Genomic DNA, 18,417 nt, shown 5'->3' with positions numbered 1-18,417 from the left:
ACAGGTGATGTGTCTAGGTAAGGGGAGTATAGAAGTTCATTGTGCATTCCTCCATTTTTTTTTTGTAGGTTTAAAAAATTCTTAAAATGTGTGTGTGCATGTTTGTGTGTCTCCATATACAAATTACCAAAACATTGCTTGATTTATATTGTTAGTTTGATATATATTCTGTATAATTTCATTTTTTGTCTTTCAATTCCTAAAGTTTGAGGTGTTCTTGAGAAGGATTTCATAAAAGACCTTTATTGTTTCTGTTGGTAGGCACCATTTCCAATTTTACGATTATAGCTTCATTCTCTCCTCATCATTTCTGGAACTGTTAGTATCCTATCCTCTGAGATTCATCTTGTGCATTTCCTACCCAGACCTGAAATCAGCACTGCTTTGGAGGATTTTACACAGGTCTGATTTAGGTTTTAAAAATATTACTCCACCAGCCTGGCGTACATGGTGAAACCCTGTCTCTATTAAAAACACAAAAATTAGCTGGGTGTGGTAGTGCACGCCTGTAATCCCAGCTACTCAGGAGGCTGAGGCATGAGAATTGCTTGAACCTGGGAGGCAGAGGTTGCAGTGAGCCGAGATCGTGCCACTGCACTCCAGCCTGAGTGACGGAATGAGAACCTTTCTCAAGGGGAAAAAAAAAAAAAAAAAGATTACTTCAGCTATTGAGTGGTCAATAGATGCCATAAACAGGGATGGGAATGAGGGTACTTGGAAAAGATGACCAGTTAAGAGATTACTGTCAGCTAAACCAGCATGGTAACAGTAAAGGTGATAAGAACTGGACATAGATTTCTGTCCTGAGTCACTGGGTCAATGCAGTGACATGGAAAGCAGTGAGTTTAGGGAGGAATAGGAAATGCAGATATAAATTTGGGTGTCATCAGCATATAGATATCAAGAGATACCAGCCTATGGGTCCTATTTTTGTTTATGTAAATCACCTACATTACAACTTAGACTTCTCCAAATGTCAGAGGTAGAGGGCTGTAGAAAACACAAAGGAGGAAATAAAGATGGACTGGAACCTAGGATATGGGAATTGAAGTGCCAGACCTCTGACCCTCTCTCCTAACTCTGAAACCAAGGTTCTCACTGGCTCTCGCAGAGTGAGATGCATGCTTCCTGGAAGGTGGAATCCCCATCCAGGGGAGCCTTGCTATATGAGCACTTAGACTGCCACTGCTAAATTCTCTGTCTATACTGTGCTGCAACAGAAATGATCCTAAATGGTTTTTATGTCAGATGTCCTTCTATCATGGAATTATTTTCTTTCATCTATCATAGTATTGTGTGTCTCACAAAATGTATTCTATGGCACTGGACCTCAAATTAGAAACAGTTTGTTACTATGATGGTGATATTAGACACCAGCAGCAGGAGACAGAAAGACGGCGAACACAGAGCAAAAGAAACAGGAGAGCTCAAAGCACTGAGGCACTTAAAGGCACCCTAGTGGGAACAAATGGTTAGACTGGGCAGAGCTCTGCAGATATTTTAGAGAAAAACATTTCTAATCTAGCAAAATAATTTTCTAATTCGGGAGCAGGGTGGCGCTAAATCCTAACCTTCCTCAGACTGGAATAGTAGAAACAGGACAAGTCAAGGACTTACTTTTCTGGTAACTGAATGTGTTACATCATCTTTGGCTATGATAAATAATAAAAACAAAAAACTCTAATTCAGTTAGTCAAATAGATTATAGAATAAAAATTACCTTGTAAGTCATCCATATAGTATATACAGTATATGTAGTGTGTGAATATATGTCTGTGTGTATATATATATGTGTGTGTTTTGAATAGCCCTCATTCTTTTTTTACTTTTTATTATTTTTATTTTATTTTATTTTATTTGAGACGGAGTCTCACTTTCTTGCCCAGGCTGGAGTGCAGTGGTGCGATCTCCGCTCACTGCAACCTTCGCCTCCCGGGTTCAAGCGATTCTCCTGCCTCAGCCTCCTGAGTAGCTGGGACTACAGGCGCATGCCACCACGCCTGGCTAAATTTTGTATCTTTAGCAGAGATGGGGTTTCACCATGTTGGCCAGGATGGTCTGAAACTCCTGACCTCAGGTGATCCGCCCACCTTGGCCTCCCTAAGTGCTGGGATTACAGGTGTGAGACACCATGCCCGGCCTCTCCTTCTTTTTTATATCCCAATATCATTGGGGAACAAAGCACTTTCCCATCAGAACAGGGACTCACTGTGGCAGTAATTCTCAAACTGGAAAGGGAGAAGGGAAAAATCTGAAAAAAATCTTCCAAATGATTCCAATGCTTCCCTCTAAAAGGCATGTCCCATATCTCTTCATTGATAATCTCTGAAAATCTAGTATACATCTGACTCCTTCTTTTACTTAATAATATATTCTTAGAAAATACAAATTCATCTACATTTAGAGTCTAAGTTTCTCAAACTAGGGTAACAGGTACCCCCAGGGGATGCAGCCATATGCCAGAGAGAATTTAAAGAGATTTGACGATGTGGCACAGGTTCCTGGAGTATTTTACACAGAGGTATGACATTTATTACAATATTTTATAATACCATGAACACAAAGAAGTTGGAAAGCAAAATTTAAATGAACCTTTAAGATAAACCAGGAGAATACAAAGAAATTTTGGACTTATGGTTGACACTGTAAGGCTATTCCCAGACTTCTTGAGAAATACGCTTATACTTGGCTGCCAGAGGAGTAACTGATGAAATAGTGTGAGAAACACCAGAAGCAATCATCTTCGGGAAAGTGAATCTTCTGTAAATGGATGTAGGGAAGGGAGGCAGTTAAGTGAAGGGGAAGTTGTGTGAAGAGGAGGAAAAGAGGAGGGAGAACTTGAAGAAGGTAATGAACAGGCAAAAATGCTATACAGATTGAGCATCCCAAATCTGAACATCAAAAATCCGAAATATTCCAAAACACAACTTTGGGTACTGATGTGATGCTCAAATGAAACGCTCACTGGGGCATTGTGGATTTTGGATTTGTGTTGCTCCACCAATATAATGCAAAATAATACAAAATCCTAAAAAATCTGAAATCCAAAACACTTCAAATAAGGGATATTCAACCCTGTATTACTTTTTGTTTGTTTGTTTGTTTTTGAGACTTCCTGTTGCCCAGGCTGGAGTGCAGTGGTGCAATCTCTGCTCACTGCAACCTCTGCCTCCTGGATTCAAGAGATTCTCCTGCCTCACTTCCCAAGTAGCTGGGACTACAGACACATGCCACCACACCCAGCTAATTTTTTTTTTTGTATTTTTGGTAGAGATGGGGCTTTGCCATGTTAGCCAGGCTGGTCTTGAACTCCTGACCTCAAGTGATCCTCCTGTCTCGGCCTCCCAAAGTACTGGGATTACAGGCGTGAGCCAATGCGCCCAGCCCTGCATTACTTTTTATTTGGCCACTGTGTGGATTATTTGTGTCAATCCCTCTTCTACTTGCACTTATGAATAAGAAGCAGTCCATTTAAAATTTGATGGGATATTCAATACAATGATTTTTCAAAAGCAAATTATTCAAGATACAAAGTAATGAAAGTCAATTACAGCCTAGGCAACATGGTGAAACCCTGTCTCTAATAAAAATACAAGAAATTAGCCAGGTGTGGTGGTGTACACTTCTGGTCTCAGCTACTTGGGAAGCTGAGGTGGATTACTTGAGCCCGGGTAGGCAGAGTTTGGAGTGAGCTGAGATCACGCCACTGCACTCCAGCCTGGGTGACAGAGACCCTGTCTCAAAATAAATAAATAAACAATAAAAGTCAATTACTAGGTCAGGATAATGAGATTCTGAGTAATGTGAATTTACTGTTTTTCTATAATTCTAAAACTTTTATAATGACCACGTATTAACTTTAAATAACTAGAAAAAATCAACAAAAATATATTATTCTAAAATAAATCGACTATATACCTATACGCAGCCTACATAGATGCTTGGTGCCAGCTCCTACTACCTGAAATACCCTTACTCTTTATGGCAGTCAGTCATCTGACATACACACAATGCCTTAGTGAAGCACTCCTCTTATCCTTAGCACAAAGTGCAATCAATAGCTGTATTATATTTACCGCCATGTGAAACCCCAGTTTGCCCTTTCAAAGAAAGTGTAGACCAAGTCCAGCTTTTGCAAAACCAAGAATTATGTGTAAGGTGATATTAAGAACTCACTAACAATCCTGATTCCTGAATTCTCAGTTAATAAATTGTAAATTAGTGGATCAATAAAGCACTTAAGCAGAGGAGCACAATGGCAATGTTGACTTGGCTGATTCAAAGGCAGATTATTTACTACAAAAGAAATTTGCCCTACTTCAGTGACAAGTAGATGCAATAGCGGGAAAGAAATGCACATATTCTTTTTTCTTTTTTTTTTTTGGCAGAGCTACCTGAGGTTTTATTTGGACCAAAAAAAAAAAAGCAACTGAATTGTTTTGTAGCTGGAGGCATGGGCAAGCGGGGTCACCAGGTAGTAAACTCCCACACGGATGGCTGAGGGCTAGGGCGGAGCCTCAGGCGGGTCTCCCATTCCCCGTGTTAACCTGCACAGTGGCCTCCCTCCTGGGGCTCTGCGGCAGCCGCAGGAGGGGCAGCCTAGGAGGAGCTGCCACAACTGTTCACTGGGGCAGGACGTTGGAGGACTCAGACACCAGCTTCCCATCATGGGTTTCGTTCTTCACAACCACGACCCTGAAGGAGCTGATGCGGCTGAAAGAGCTGGAGCCCACGCCACAGACAAAGCTGGAGCCCAGGCTGTAGCTGAGGCCGGGGCTTGTGAGGCCCCCATAGGCCAAGCTCTGACCACCTACATAGCTGCTGGTGATCTTCACATGAATACTCATGTTCTGCATCCCAGACTCCAGTCGGCTCTCCTCGCCCTCCGGCAGCTTCCTGTAGGTGGCGATCTCAACGTCCAGGGCCAGCTTGACGTTCATCAGCTCCTGGTACACAAGCAGCTGCTGTGCCACGTCCTGCTTGGCCTGCTGCAGGGCGGCCTCCAGCTCAGACAGCTTGGCATTGGCATTCTTAACGGCCAGCTCCCCCAGGCTGCTCGGCATCTGTGATGGTGGCCTCCAGGGAAGTCCTCTGGCCTTTGAGACCCTCAGTCTTAGCCTGGAGCCCACTGACGTTCCAGTTTATCTCAGAGATCTGTCTATGTATGCTGCAGGTCATCCCCATGCTTCCCAGCCAGCGTCTGCAGCTCCTTATACTTGATCTGGTACAGGCTCTCAGCCTCAGTCCAGCTGCGGTTGGCAATCTCCTCGTACTGTGCCTTGACCTCCGTGATGATGCTGTCCATGTCCAGGAAGCAGCTGTTGTAAATGGACAGCACCACAGACGTGTCCAAGACCTGGGACTGCAGCTCCCAATCTCCTCTTCACACAGCTGCCTGAGGAAGCTGATCTTGTCAGTCAGCCCTTCCTGGGAGACTCCAACTCCACCTTGTTCATGTAAGCTTCATCCACAGCCTTCTCGATGAGGACAAATTCATTCTCCATCTCTGTACGCTTATTGATCTCATCCTCATACTTGTTCTTGAAGTCCTCCACCAGCCCTTGCATGTTGCCAAGCTCCGCCTCCAGCTTCAGCTTCTCCTGGCCCAGAGTCTCCAGCTGTCGCCTAAGGTTGTTGATGTAGCTCTCAAACATGTCATTCATGTTGCTCCGAGCCATCTTCTGCTGCTGCAGGAGGCTCCACTTGGTCTCCAGCATCTTGTTCTGCTGCTCCAGGAACCGCACCTTGTCTATGAAGGAGGCAAACTTGTTGAGGCTCTTGATCTGCTCCTTCTCTTGGGAGTACACGGCCTGGATGTTGGGGTTCATCTCCAGGTTAAGGGGGCTCAGCAGGCTCTGGTTGACAGTGACGGCGGTGATGCCTCCCATACCACTGGCCCTGCCACAGCCTCCACCCAGGGCCACTCCAGAAGCTGCTGCTGCCCACTCGGGAGAAGCTCGAGGAGCTGATGCAGGCACCGGGCCCACTCATGTAGGAGAGGCTGCTGAAGGCCTGGGGGCCAGAGGTAGACACCCTGTAGGACTTCTGGGTCACCCTGATGGACATGGTGGAGGCAGGAGTGGGGGCAGGTGGGCCAAACTAGACAGAGATCCCAGACGGAGTGGACTGCACACATTCTTTACTTCTGTGCTCTTCTTGGGGATTTTAGCAACGTTGGTAAAGAAAAAAATTTAATTGCACCCATCCTCTAGCAAACTAAGCCAGCAAAATAATAATAATAATAATAATAATAATAAAATAAAATAAAGAGAATGAGTCAAAGAAGTTGCAACCTTTACCTGTTTTAATCATTAAATCAGGTGTCACATAGCAATGGGGATACATTCTGAGAAATGTGTCCATAGGCATTTCATTGTGCAAACATCATAGAGTGTACTGTGATGGTTAATACTAAGTGTCAACTTGACTGGATAGAAGGATACAAAGTATTGATCCTGGGTGTATCTGTGAGGGTGTTGTCAAAGATTAACATCTGAGTCAGTGGACTAGGGAAGGCAGACCCACCCTTAATTTGGTGGGCACCAACTTATCAGACACCAGCGAATATACAGCAGGCAGAAAAACATGAAAAGGTGAGATTGGCCTAGCCTCCCAGCCTACATCTTTCTTCCATGCTGGATGCTTCCTGTCCTCCAACATCAGACCCTTCAGTTTTGGGACTCAGACCGGCTCTCCCTGCTCTTCAGCCTGCAGATGGCCTATTGTTGGACCTTGCAATCGTGTGAGTTAATACTTAATAAATTCCCCTATATATGTGTGTGTGTGTGTGTGTGTGTATATATATGTATATTCCATTAGTTCTGTCTCTCTAGAGAACCCTGACTAATAAATGTACTTACACAAAGCTAGATGGTATAGCCTATTACACACCTAGGCTATATAGTGTAGCCTATTGCTACTAGGCTACCTATCTGTGTAGTGTGTTATTGTACTGAATACAGTAGGCAATTGTTACGCAGTGGTAAGTATTTGTGTATGTAAATATATCTAAATATAGAAAAGGTAGAGTAAAAACACAGTATTATAAGCTTATGGGACCACTGTCATATACGCAGTCCATCATTGACTGAAATATCATTATGTGGCGCATGACTGCATATCAAGATACTGGAGATTCAGAAGTGCCCCCCATGGTTGGCTGCCCCAGGACCTGAGGCAGGGTAAGGCAGCATGGTCACTTACTCAGTCAAAAGTGCTGGCTGATATCAGTCTTCCCTTTCAGGGGCTCAATCAGTCCAAACGGTAAACTGCCTGGAAATATAGTACACTAAGGCTTTTCAGTGCCTCCTAACAAGGCCAATAAAAAAGGTAAACAACATTTTCTTATTGCTGTGACAGGACAAAGCAGCAAAGAGGAAATAAAAGGAGTTCTACTAACATAGAAGGTAATGCTCAGTGAAGAAAAATGAGATGATTATAGGCACGGTGCTGTGGCTCACACCTGTAATCCCAGCACTTTGGTAAGCCAAGGCAGGCAGATCACCTGAGGTCAGGAGTTTGAGACCTGGCCAATGTGGTGAAACCCCATCTGTACTAAAAATTTAAAAAGTAGCTAGATGTGGTGGTGCACGCCTGTGGTCCTAGCTACTTGGGAAGCTGAGATGAGAGGATTGCTTTAACCCAGGAGGTGGAGGTTGCAGTGAGCCAAAATTGTACCACTGCACTCCAACCAGGAGTGCAAAAAAAAAAAAAAAGAAAGAAACAGAGATGATTATAAGCAAATGCAGCACCACGGAGGTACATGTAAAACCACTTACATTTCTAACATTTACATGATACTTTAAAATTTACAAATTATTCTTGTAATTACCTCATTAAAAATCTTAACAACGGCCAGTCGCCGTGGCTCACACCTGTAATCCCAGCACTTTGGGAGGCTGAGGTGGGCGGATCACCTGAGGTCAGCAGTTGGAGATCAGCCTAGCCAACATGGTGAAACCCCATCTCTACTAAAAATACAAAAGCAGCCAGGCCTGGTGGCACATGCCTGTAATCCCAGCTACTTGGGAGGCTGAGGCAGGAGAATTGCTTGAACCCGGGAGGTAGAGGTTGCAGTGAGCCGAGATCACGCCATTGCACTCCAGCCTGGGTGACAAGAGCGAAACTCAGTCTCAAAAAAAAAAAATCTTAACAACAATGCTGTGAAGTCAGTATTTCCACCATTTCACCGACTACAAAACTGAGATCTAGAAAGGTTATCTAAACAGTATGTGGCAAAGCACCAATTTAAACAGGTCTTTTAAGTATGGTGCTATTTCTACTATAGAAGAGTTACAGCCAGTCAGCAGGTAAGGTAAAAACAGCATATAGTTGAAATTATCCTTGAAAGCACCTTAAAATGTCCATAAAGTACAGAATACTACCATTTCTCCATAGGTGCAACAGAGCCAGTTTTTCCTCCAGCTCCAGAATAGATGTCTTTTCCTCAGATGAATGTGGATAAAGTAACCTGGCTGCAGACAGCAGTCACACTTGTACCAAAAAAAGTACTCTGCTTTCAACTACTGGACTCATACTTGGTGCAGCCTGATTTGGGGCCACTGGAGTGCTGTCAATGAGAAGACTGAGAGAATAGCAGATGCTTGAGGGCACTAAATCATTACCCTCACCATAAGGCATGACTAAGCCAAAGGGCAGGCAGAATCACAGATGTTAAGATTTTTCTACCTCCTGAACACACAGCTGAATTTAAGTGAGTCATGTAAACACAGTGTGACTCTATTGTATTCTACAGCTACATCAAATATTCACTCTTTGTTTCAGACATACATTGACCGCCTACTGTCCTGAGTGCTAGGAATATAAATATTAACAAAACATAGTCCTGTCTTTGGGTGGTTTACATTCAACAGAAGCAAAAATCAAGCAGATTTAATGAATTTTTCACTTTTATTAAACGCCTATCATTGTGCTATGTTCTTGAGAAAATTGAGATAAATGTGCAAGGCCCTGGCTCTTAAGGAGCTCATATAATAAAGAGACAAAACAAAGTACTGCTGCTCTAAGAGCTGAACAGAAGAAATTACTCCAGTATGGAATACGGAAGGAATGGAAGGGATCAGAGGAGACTGCGGAGAAACTGACATTTGAGCTGGGCTTTCAATTTCACAAGACAAGCAGTGTTATGAAACAGAGGCACATTCCAGGCAGGGCACACTGGGAGAAGAGCTGGTAATCTCATTTGACTGCATCGAGGGGTCTAATATGACTAGATCACATAAGTACAATGGGGAATGAAAGGAGATAAGGCTAACAGGGCCGAAGCAAGAAGTCACCCATTTCCCTCCATCTCTACTACTTCTCTCAAGTCAAGGCCATCATCATCTTGCCTCCTGGCCATAAGGGAATACTCTATCTCCTAGCCTCCCCTGCAGTTAAAGTTGGGTCAGCGTGATTGAGTTCTGACTATTGGGCATACACCAGTGTTGTAGATCACTTCCAGGCCTGCCTGTAAAACCCCTAAGCCATCATCCAACTATTCGCTTTCCTGATAATAGTAAAAGGCCATGTATTAAAGACAGCAGTGTCAATATGTGGGCAGATCCTGGATTTTCAAGTTACTCTTAAGAGTTGCCTAGGAGAGTTGTACAACCTGACTCATGTATTATATGATCAAGAACCTTTATGGTGTTAAGACACTGATTTTTAGGCCAGGCATGGTGGCTCACACCTGTAATCCCAGCACTTTGGGAGGCCAAGGCAGGTGGATCACTTGAGGCTAGGAGTTTGAGACCAGCCTGGCCAACATGGCAAAACCCTATCTCTGTAAAAACCCTACACAAAAATTAGCTGGGCGTGGTGGCATGTGCCTGTGGTCCCAGCTATTTGGGAGGCTGAGGCAGAGAATCACTTGAATCCAGGAGGCGGAGGTTGCAGTGAGCCGAGATCACACCATTGCACTCCAGCCTGGGCAACAGAGCAAGACTATGTCTCAAAAAAAAAAAAAGACACTGATTTAAAAAAAAATTATTTCTTTCCAAGGCACAGCTCAGCTTATCTCAGTACCTTCCCAACTAGTCTCTGATTCTCCTTTGTTTCATTTGGATGCCCATAACTGCAAAAGTAATCCTCTTAAAGCACAAATCGGATCACCATGCTCTTGTCTGTAACACTTCCAAGGCTTTGTGTTGTACTTAGAATAAAAATCCAAACTCCTTAAAAAAGCCTACAAGGCCCTGCATAATCTGGTTTCCGACTCTTTCCAACCTCACCTCAACCTGTTCTCTCTCCTTATTTACTGTCTGGCCAACTTGTCTCCTTTCAGTCCTTTCTCCCATTAGGGCCCACGCATGTGCATGTTCTTCCCTCGGCTTCTAACATTCTGCCTCTTATTTTTGCTCTTCACATGGCCAACACAATCCCATCTTTTGGGGCTTGGCTTACAATCAAGCTTCTCTAACCCGTAACATAGGACGGCTTTGAATGTGGCCCAACACAAATTTGTAAACTTTCTTAAAACATTATGAGATTTTTCTGCAATTTTTTTTTTTTTTTTGGCTCATCAGCTATCATTAGTGTTAGTGTATTTTATGTGTAGCCCAAGACAATTCTTCTTCCAATGTGGCCCAGGGAAGCCAAAAGATTGGGCACCCCTTGGCCTTACATGGTAGCTTTAGAAAGAGACCTTCCTTTACCACTCTATTTGATAGGAGGTTCCTCCTTGTTTTCAGCTTAACCTTTTTTCTTGTTTGCCTCACAATTAGCATCTGTGCCCTCAGAAAAATGTAATTCAGATGTTATCAGAGTCAGAGGATCCTACAACTGCTCTATGTCCCCCAAAGCAAGAGGCAAATCTACTGCATTTTGACGTAATCTACATTTAAATAGTCCCATTCCTAAACCCGGAAAGTATATTAAGAAGATTAATGAAGCTTGCTTAGCTTTGTATTTCCTCTCTATCCTATCCTCTGATATTAGCAATGCTGTAGCAGTGGGTGAACTGGTTGAGATACACATTTTAGTTTCAGTTTCACCAACAGTGTGAATATTTATGGATTTCATTAGTCTTCTCAACTTGCTAAGTGATGCTTAACATAATTTGAATACTCTAATAAAGATATTTGTGTTCTTATCAGGATCATGTGATCCTATTATTGTTACTATTGTTATTGAGATGGAGTCTCACTCTGTCACTCAGGCTGGAGTGCAGTGGCACAATTATGGCTCACTGCAGCCTTGATTCACTCAAGCAACCCTCCCATCTCAGCCTCCCAAGTAGCTGGGACTACAGGTGCATGCCACCACACCTGGCTAATTTTTTTGTTATTTGTTGTTGTTGTTTTGTTTTTTGTAGAAACAGGGTCTTACTGTGTTGCCCAGGCTGGTCTCAAACTCCTGGCTTCAAGTGATACTCCCGCCTCAATCTCCCAAAGGTGCTGAGATTACAAGCATGAACCACTGTGGTTGAAACACTCTGTCTCTTATAGTTGTTATAATATTCAGAATCTAACAAAAACAATATTTATAGGAACATATCTGCTTTAATCTTGTTTATAATTCTGATATCTTCACATTTATTTTAACAAACAGAAAACAGTATTTAATCACTTATAGGGTTAATTTTTCTTGTATTCTCTGTGTAGGAGACTGTTGGTAAAGACTCAATTAAATTTACCTAACATTTGTTGAAAATTTAGGTGCCAGGTGTAATATGGGGTTAAAAAAATAAGACATAGTTGTTTCTCTAGGATTTAAAAGCTAGTTAGGAAAACACAATACATAATTTCACAAAATAATATAAAACTTCTCAAAAGCAAATTTCAGCCTTTATTGTAAAGTGAGAGACACATAAAAGATTCCTGGTAGAAAACAAAATAGCTATTCTCTCTAGGTCCACACCTGATGTCAGAGTGAACAGTAGCAGCTATTGGATGAGGTGTCAGCCATGTGCAACATGTTAAAGTAATAACATTCTATGGCAAGATATTCTAATTTTTAAAGATTTATAAAATATACACAAAGTGAAAGTGGCTCTGTAAAACTGCATCATTTAACACTTTGACTATAACAAAAAAATTGACTTTGGTCTTAGCTCAGAATAGACGAAGCTGGAAACATATTATTGCTATTTGACCTTTGATGTAGCTAGGGAAGCAGTCATACTAAACATGGATATGCTTTTTGCTTGTTGATGAAGGTTTATTGTTGTTTTTAACTTTACTGGTTGTCCCATGAAAAATCTAAAATTTTGAAAGAAAAGACCAGGTATGGTGGCTTCATGCTGATTATCTCAGCACTTTGGAAGACCAAGGCAGAAGGATTGCTTGAGGCCAGGAGTTCGAGACCTGCTTGGGCAACATAAGGAGACCTCATCTCTGCTTTAAAAAAAAAAACAAAAACAACAACAAAAAAAGCCAGGCATGGTGCACACTTGTACATAAAGCTACTCAGGAGGCTAAAGTGGGAGAATCACTTGAGTCTTGGAGGCTGAAGCTGCACTGAGCTGTGACTGCACCAACTGCACTCTAGCCTTGCTGACAGAGCGAGACCCAGTCTCAAAAAATGTTTTTAAATAAAGAAAATAAAATCTTGAAAGAACAGTAAGTAAAATCAAATTCAGGAATGAATCTCAAACTGCAAAATTAATCACAGGGACAGCATTAGTTCACAAGACCATTCAGATTAAAAGTAGTTATTTTTCTCAAGATGAAGACTGAGCAGAAAAACAAGTGGCAGAAGCTGCAAAGCTCAGGGTTCTGAAACCTGATGGCATATTGATACAAGTCATTAGAACACACCCATCACTTACATCAACATCTTTTTTCAATTATCCTTCTCCTGTCCACCTGCCCTCTGTTCTCACTCACTGCTTATGAAAGATCAGAGCAGGAAAGAGCTGGATTATTTACAGAATCTGTGAAACAAAGTAATGTTATACCTGTTCTCTTTCTTCCAAAAATGGAAAATTACCATACTTTGCTTTGTTATTAAGTGACAGAAAAGCCCTTAGGAGAATGTCCAACTGAAAAACTTGAGAACAATAATTTGTTAGTTTAAAATAATCATAGATCTAAGTTTCAAACTTTAGCTGGTAAATATGATAGTCTTCTTTAGACGTAGGTTTAACTAAGAAGAGAATGTGATCGAAGTCTTTTACTGTCCTAAATTCCCCTATGCAAATTTTGTCAGTAAAAAATTATTAGCACTCAAGATGGGAAAGTTGGAACATTTTTCACCTCCTCTTGAATCTAGTCTTACAGGTATAATTTCATTGCTTTAAGTAACGTGAACTCTATACATTTCAGAAAATACATACAAAAGGCAAATATAAGAACACATACAAAAACAACTCACACACAGTGTATCTTCTCAATTTGTTAGGCAGTCCCTATTGTTTACAACACAAATTGGCATATGCGTGAGAAGACAAGCTCACCCATTTAAGGTCTCTAAGGACTCATGGCTGTATGTTGCCTCTTTGCTTTATATCCTGTTTGTATCTTATACAAAAGCAGCAATTTCACAGAGAAATGATTACTATATGCAAATACATTCACTGTGCTATAGATACTTCTTAGTCTTTTGACTGCACAACACTGACAACACTTCAGAATTGAACTACCATTCTCATGCAGTCTATGTGTTGTCCTTTGTAAGAATGATATACTAATATACATATATAGTTTATATATAATATATATATATTATATAATTCTTATTACTCTGTGTGTGGCTGCATTTATGTTTGCAGTGGTAGCAATTATTTGGTATTAAGCCCTGATCAAATTCTCCCTGAGAGCAACAGAATCTTCTGAAATACCACTGGTTGGGGTTAGGGATGCAATTTATAGTAGACCAAGTAGAGCCTGCTAAGGCTCATTAACTGATGCTCTAAGGAAATGATTCTCTGACCATAGACAAAATGGAGCCAATTTTCATTGACCGTTGTCCCACAGCATATTAACATATGATATGCTGCCCTAAAGCCCTTGACAGATGCATTACCTAGTTGGACATTTCCTTCTGGTCAAAAAATTAGCTATATAATTTACATAATTTCAACTATCAGCAGTTCTATATGCCGGAAGAATCATGCAGGAACAGTAAAATTTGTTACAAGATGAACAAACCTAAAACTCTAATGAAGTTAAGTCCATCCAGAGGGATGAAACATAACACACACACTGACACTCCCATCACAAGTTAATTTCACCATGTTTCTCAGGATGTATTAAAACAGTCTTATTCTAAGGACCTCCCCTACTCATTTATAACACCTTCAAAGCTACAATAAGTGAAAGCAGAGACTAAGAGAGAAAATAACTAACCCACAGAACTCACAAAGATGGTTACCTGGTAGTCTGGTTTTGTAAAATAATCCAAAGAAGAGATATGGTCTAGAAAGATGCTGAATTCTGGAGGGAGATGTTTCAGCATGAGCCTGTGGTCATATCTCTCCTTAATAGAGCCTACTTGCTCCTGGGAAGTAAAGAGAAAAAGAGCTACAGTCAATTTCTCTTGGCGGTTAGGCATTAAGAGCCCCTCAGTAGCCGTCTCAAGGGTATATACTAGGGAATGAGATAGTGGGTAATTAAGTATAAAGCAAGAACTGAGCTCTTACTAACAGCTTAATGTACAATGTTTTAAAATGGAAAAAAACTATTATGCAGAACCAAACAAGTACTACAGAGTTCTGCATCAGTATATTGATAGTCCCCAAAAGAAATTATTTAATTTAGTTTTCTGAGACAGGGTCTTGCTCTGTCGCCCAGGCTGAAGTGTAATGGCATGATCACAACTCACTGTAGCCTCAACCTTTGAGACTCAAGTGATTCTCCTGCCTCAGCTTCCCAAGTAGCTGGGACTACAGGCACATGCCACCATGCCCAGCTAATTTTTAAAAATTTTTTGTAAAGATGGGGGTCTTGCTATGTTATCCAGCCTGGTCTCGAATTTTTGGGCTCAAATGATCCTCTTGCCTCAGCCTCCCAAGGTGCTAGGATCATAGATGTGAGCCATTGCACCCATCTCAAAATAATTTATCTTAAATCTGATCTACTTTTCTTTATCAACACATGTGTTTACAGTTTTCTAAATCAAACAATATAATGTGACAATCAAAAACTAAAAGCTTACTTGACTTACAAAAACAAAGGGGAGAACTAATAAAATTAAAAGCTAAGATGGAAGGCTATAAATTAATCAGAAGCAATTAGTGTCTATTCTCCATGTACACAGAAAAATCTCATAACATTAATTTGATCTCTAATGTCAGCTCAGAGAGAAAAATATATATACTGGGATATAGTAAAAGTGCTTATAGATTTTAAGTCTTATACATAAGTATATTTTCAACAAAAATGTTTATTCAGGAGAAATTTTTATTTCTTCCACCAAAATTGACATCTCCATTCCCAAAATTACCTTGTCCTTTATTTTTCTCCATGGCAGCTGACCAACCACAAACTCCACTAACATGTAGAATAAGGACCAAAGGTCATCATGTCTTCCCATTTCCTTCATAAACAAAACAAAATCCAGTCACATTACATTACTATTACTTGTGAGTACATTACATTGGTCAAGGCCTAACCATTTTGTTTCACCTTATTAGGTGAAAAATGTAAATTGATTTCCCAAAAAATTATATGGTAAATATATATATAAATTTACATAGCAATACAGCAATCTATATGGCAGAATATACAAATTGAAAAACCTTTTGAAACAAAGGACACCCCAAAACATGGAAATGCTGGAAGTAATATAACAGTCCGTTAGTTAATGTGTTCATTTAGAAGAAAGAGAACTCTTAAAAGCTTTTTTTTTTTTTTTTTGAGACGGAGTCTCACTCTGTCGCCCAGGCTGGAGTGCAGTGGCCAGATCTCAGCTCACTGCAAGCTCCGCCTCCTGGGTTCACGCCATTCTCCTGCCTCAGCCTCCCGAGTAGCTGGGACTACAGGCGCCCACCACCGCGCCCGGCTAATTTTTTGTATTTTTTAGTAGAGACGGGGTTTCACCGTGTTAGCCAGGATGGTCTCGATCTCCTGACCTTGTGATCTGCCCGTCTCGGCCTCCCAAAGTGCTGGGATTACAAGCTTGAGCCACCGCGCCCAGCCCAGCTTTTTTTTTTTAAAGGTGGAAATAAGGGAAGCAAGCTGCTCCTGAAGTTTTGGCTGCTCTGGGGGCATCTGTCGTCAGCGTATCCACCAGGAAGGGGACAGGCATAAACTCCTACATGGGACGGGAGTTGTAACTGAGATACACGCCACCCCCACCATATAGCTAGGGCCCTAAAAGGGTTACATCGGTAGTGTAGTATTTGGTGTGTACCTTAGACTATAATAATTGTTTTCTGTAAAATTTAACTGCTATCAAAAGAAAAAAATGAGTTTTTAAAAAATTGCCCTGAGAATTTGTTACCATAGGCCTGTCCCTCATTTAGACTGGGGGGTTAAATATATACCTGTGTGGTCTGAAAAACCAAGGGTGATCATGCCCTGCAGGAATGACAGAAGCAAATTTGTCCTCTCAGGATAAATACATCCCTAAATTCAGACCTCATAGAAGTGCTATACAAAAAGCCTCACCAAATGTTCATTATTCAGATTTATAAAGTATATTAATAAGCTAATGTCAAAAGAAGCTACAAAAAGTAGAAAAAAGTATCCAAGGATTTCAGAAATGGAATCATAGGATACGAAGAATGTTTAAAATGTTAAAATGAAAAATGGAATCAGTCACCAGAAAAGAATCATATTCATTAAAAACAAACCAAAACCCAACCAGATTTGAAAAATGACTAAAAAGAACATCTAGAAATAAAAAGCACAATTATGGAAATTAAAAACTCAATGGACAGGTTTAAAAGCTGATCAAACACAGCAGAAAAAAATCAATTGGAAAATAGATCTGAAAAAATTATCTAGAACGCAGCACAGAGACACAAAGAATTAGAAAATCCAGTAGTGAACTTAAAAGGAAGTACAAAGGACAGCATAAGAAAACCTAAGAAAGTCTAATACATCAATTTGGTGACTGGGCAAAAAGGGTATAAAGGGAAAAAGGGAATATGAGAATCTTCCAGAATCGAGGAAAGACATGAACATTTTGGTTAGGAAACACATCAAATCCCAAACAGATAAATATTTAAAAATCCACACCTAGGCACATTTGAATGCAGGACTCCAAAGACAGAAGATACCAAAAGTATTCAAATAAAAAGGACAAATTGGCTAGGCATGGTGGCTCATGCCTGTAATCCCAGCACTTTTTTGGGAGGCCAAGACAGGTGAATTGCTTGAGCTCAGGAGTTCCAGACTAGCCTGGGCAACATGGCAAAGCTCCGTCTCTACAAAAACTACAAAAATTAGCCAAGTGTGGTGGCGCATACCTGTGGTCCCAGCTACGCAAGAGGCTGAGGTGGGAGGATTGCTGGAGCCCAGGAAGTCGAGGCTGCAGTGAGCCGAGATCATACCAGTATACTCCAGCCTAGGCAACAGAGCAAGACTCTCCCAAAAAATAAAAAATAAAATAAAATTTTAAAAAGGACAAATTAAGGCCGAACGCGGTGCCTCATGCCTGTAATCCTAGCACTTTGGGAGGCCGAAGCTGGTGGACTGCCTAAGCTCAGGAGTTCAAGACCAGCCTGGGCAACATAGTGAAACCCCGTCTCTATTAAAAAATACAAAAAATTAGCTGGGTGTGGTGGTGTATGCCTGTAATCCCAGTTACTCAGGAGGCTGAGGCAGGAGAATTGCTAGAACCCAGAAGGCAGAGGTTGCTGTGAGCCAAGATCACGCCATTGCATTCCAGCCTGGGCAAGGGAGGGCGAGAGAGCAGGACTCCATCTCTTAAAAAAAAAAAGTAACAACAATTAAATAAAGTAACAAAGATGTTTTCAACAGTGACCCAAGAAGCAGAAGAAAGTAATTTTTTTGAAGTATTGAGATAAATATTAACAAGATTAAAATGTAAAACAACAATAAGACAGTATGACAGAGTTCAAGTGTTTTTTTGTTTTGCTCATTTTTTGAGACAGAGTCTCGCTGTAGTCAGCCTGGGCTGGAGTGCAATGGGGCACTATCGGCTCACTGCAACCTCTGCCTCCCAGGTTCCAGCAATTCTCCTGCCTCAGCCTCCCGAGTAGCTGAGATTACAGGCGCCTGCCCACCACACCCGGCTAATTTTTATATTTTTAGTAGAGACTGGGTTTCACCATGTTGGCCAGGCTCAAGTGTTTTTAAAAGTCCTTGTATTATTTAAGAATTATTTATGTTAAAACTTTAAGATTTGGCAAGGCATGGTGGCTCATGCATGTAATCCCAGCACTTTGGGGGGCTGAGGCTAGAAGACTGCTTGAGGCCAGGAGTTTGAGACCAGCTTGGGCTACATAGCAAGACTGTCAATACAAACAATTAAAAAATTAGCCAGGTACAGTGGTGTGCACCTGTGGTC

The 18,417-nt window shown here is 41.3% G+C and overlaps 1 protein-coding gene and 1 pseudogene across 10 annotated transcripts in view; both read right to left on the bottom strand.

Annotated features, from left to right (window-relative positions):
• The window catches only part of TTBK2 (tau tubulin kinase 2), a 177,536-nt gene that overhangs the window by 57,167 nt on the left and 101,952 nt on the right, over positions 1-18,417 (bottom strand). For all 10 annotated transcript variants that reach the window (XM_021940500.2, XM_017960562.3, XM_017960565.3 and 7 more), the window contains 2 exons: positions 15,385-15,477; positions 14,314-14,439 (listed from right to left, as the gene is read on the bottom strand). In XM_021940500.2, the coding sequence (XP_021796192.1) occupies positions 14,314-14,439; positions 15,385-15,477 (219 nt within the window). The remainder of the gene's footprint in view (positions 1-14,313; positions 14,440-15,384; positions 15,478-18,417) is intronic.
• On the bottom strand, positions 3,673-6,433 carry LOC108586704 (annotated as a pseudogene).

This window comes from Papio anubis, chromosome 7, assembly GCF_008728515.1.
Source record: "Papio anubis isolate 15944 chromosome 7, Panubis1.0, whole genome shotgun sequence".
Classification (NCBI taxonomy): Eukaryota; Metazoa; Chordata; class Mammalia; order Primates; family Cercopithecidae; genus Papio; species Papio anubis.
The sequence above is the reverse complement of the archived record's forward strand: the minus strand, read 5'-3'. Positions and strand labels throughout refer to the sequence as shown.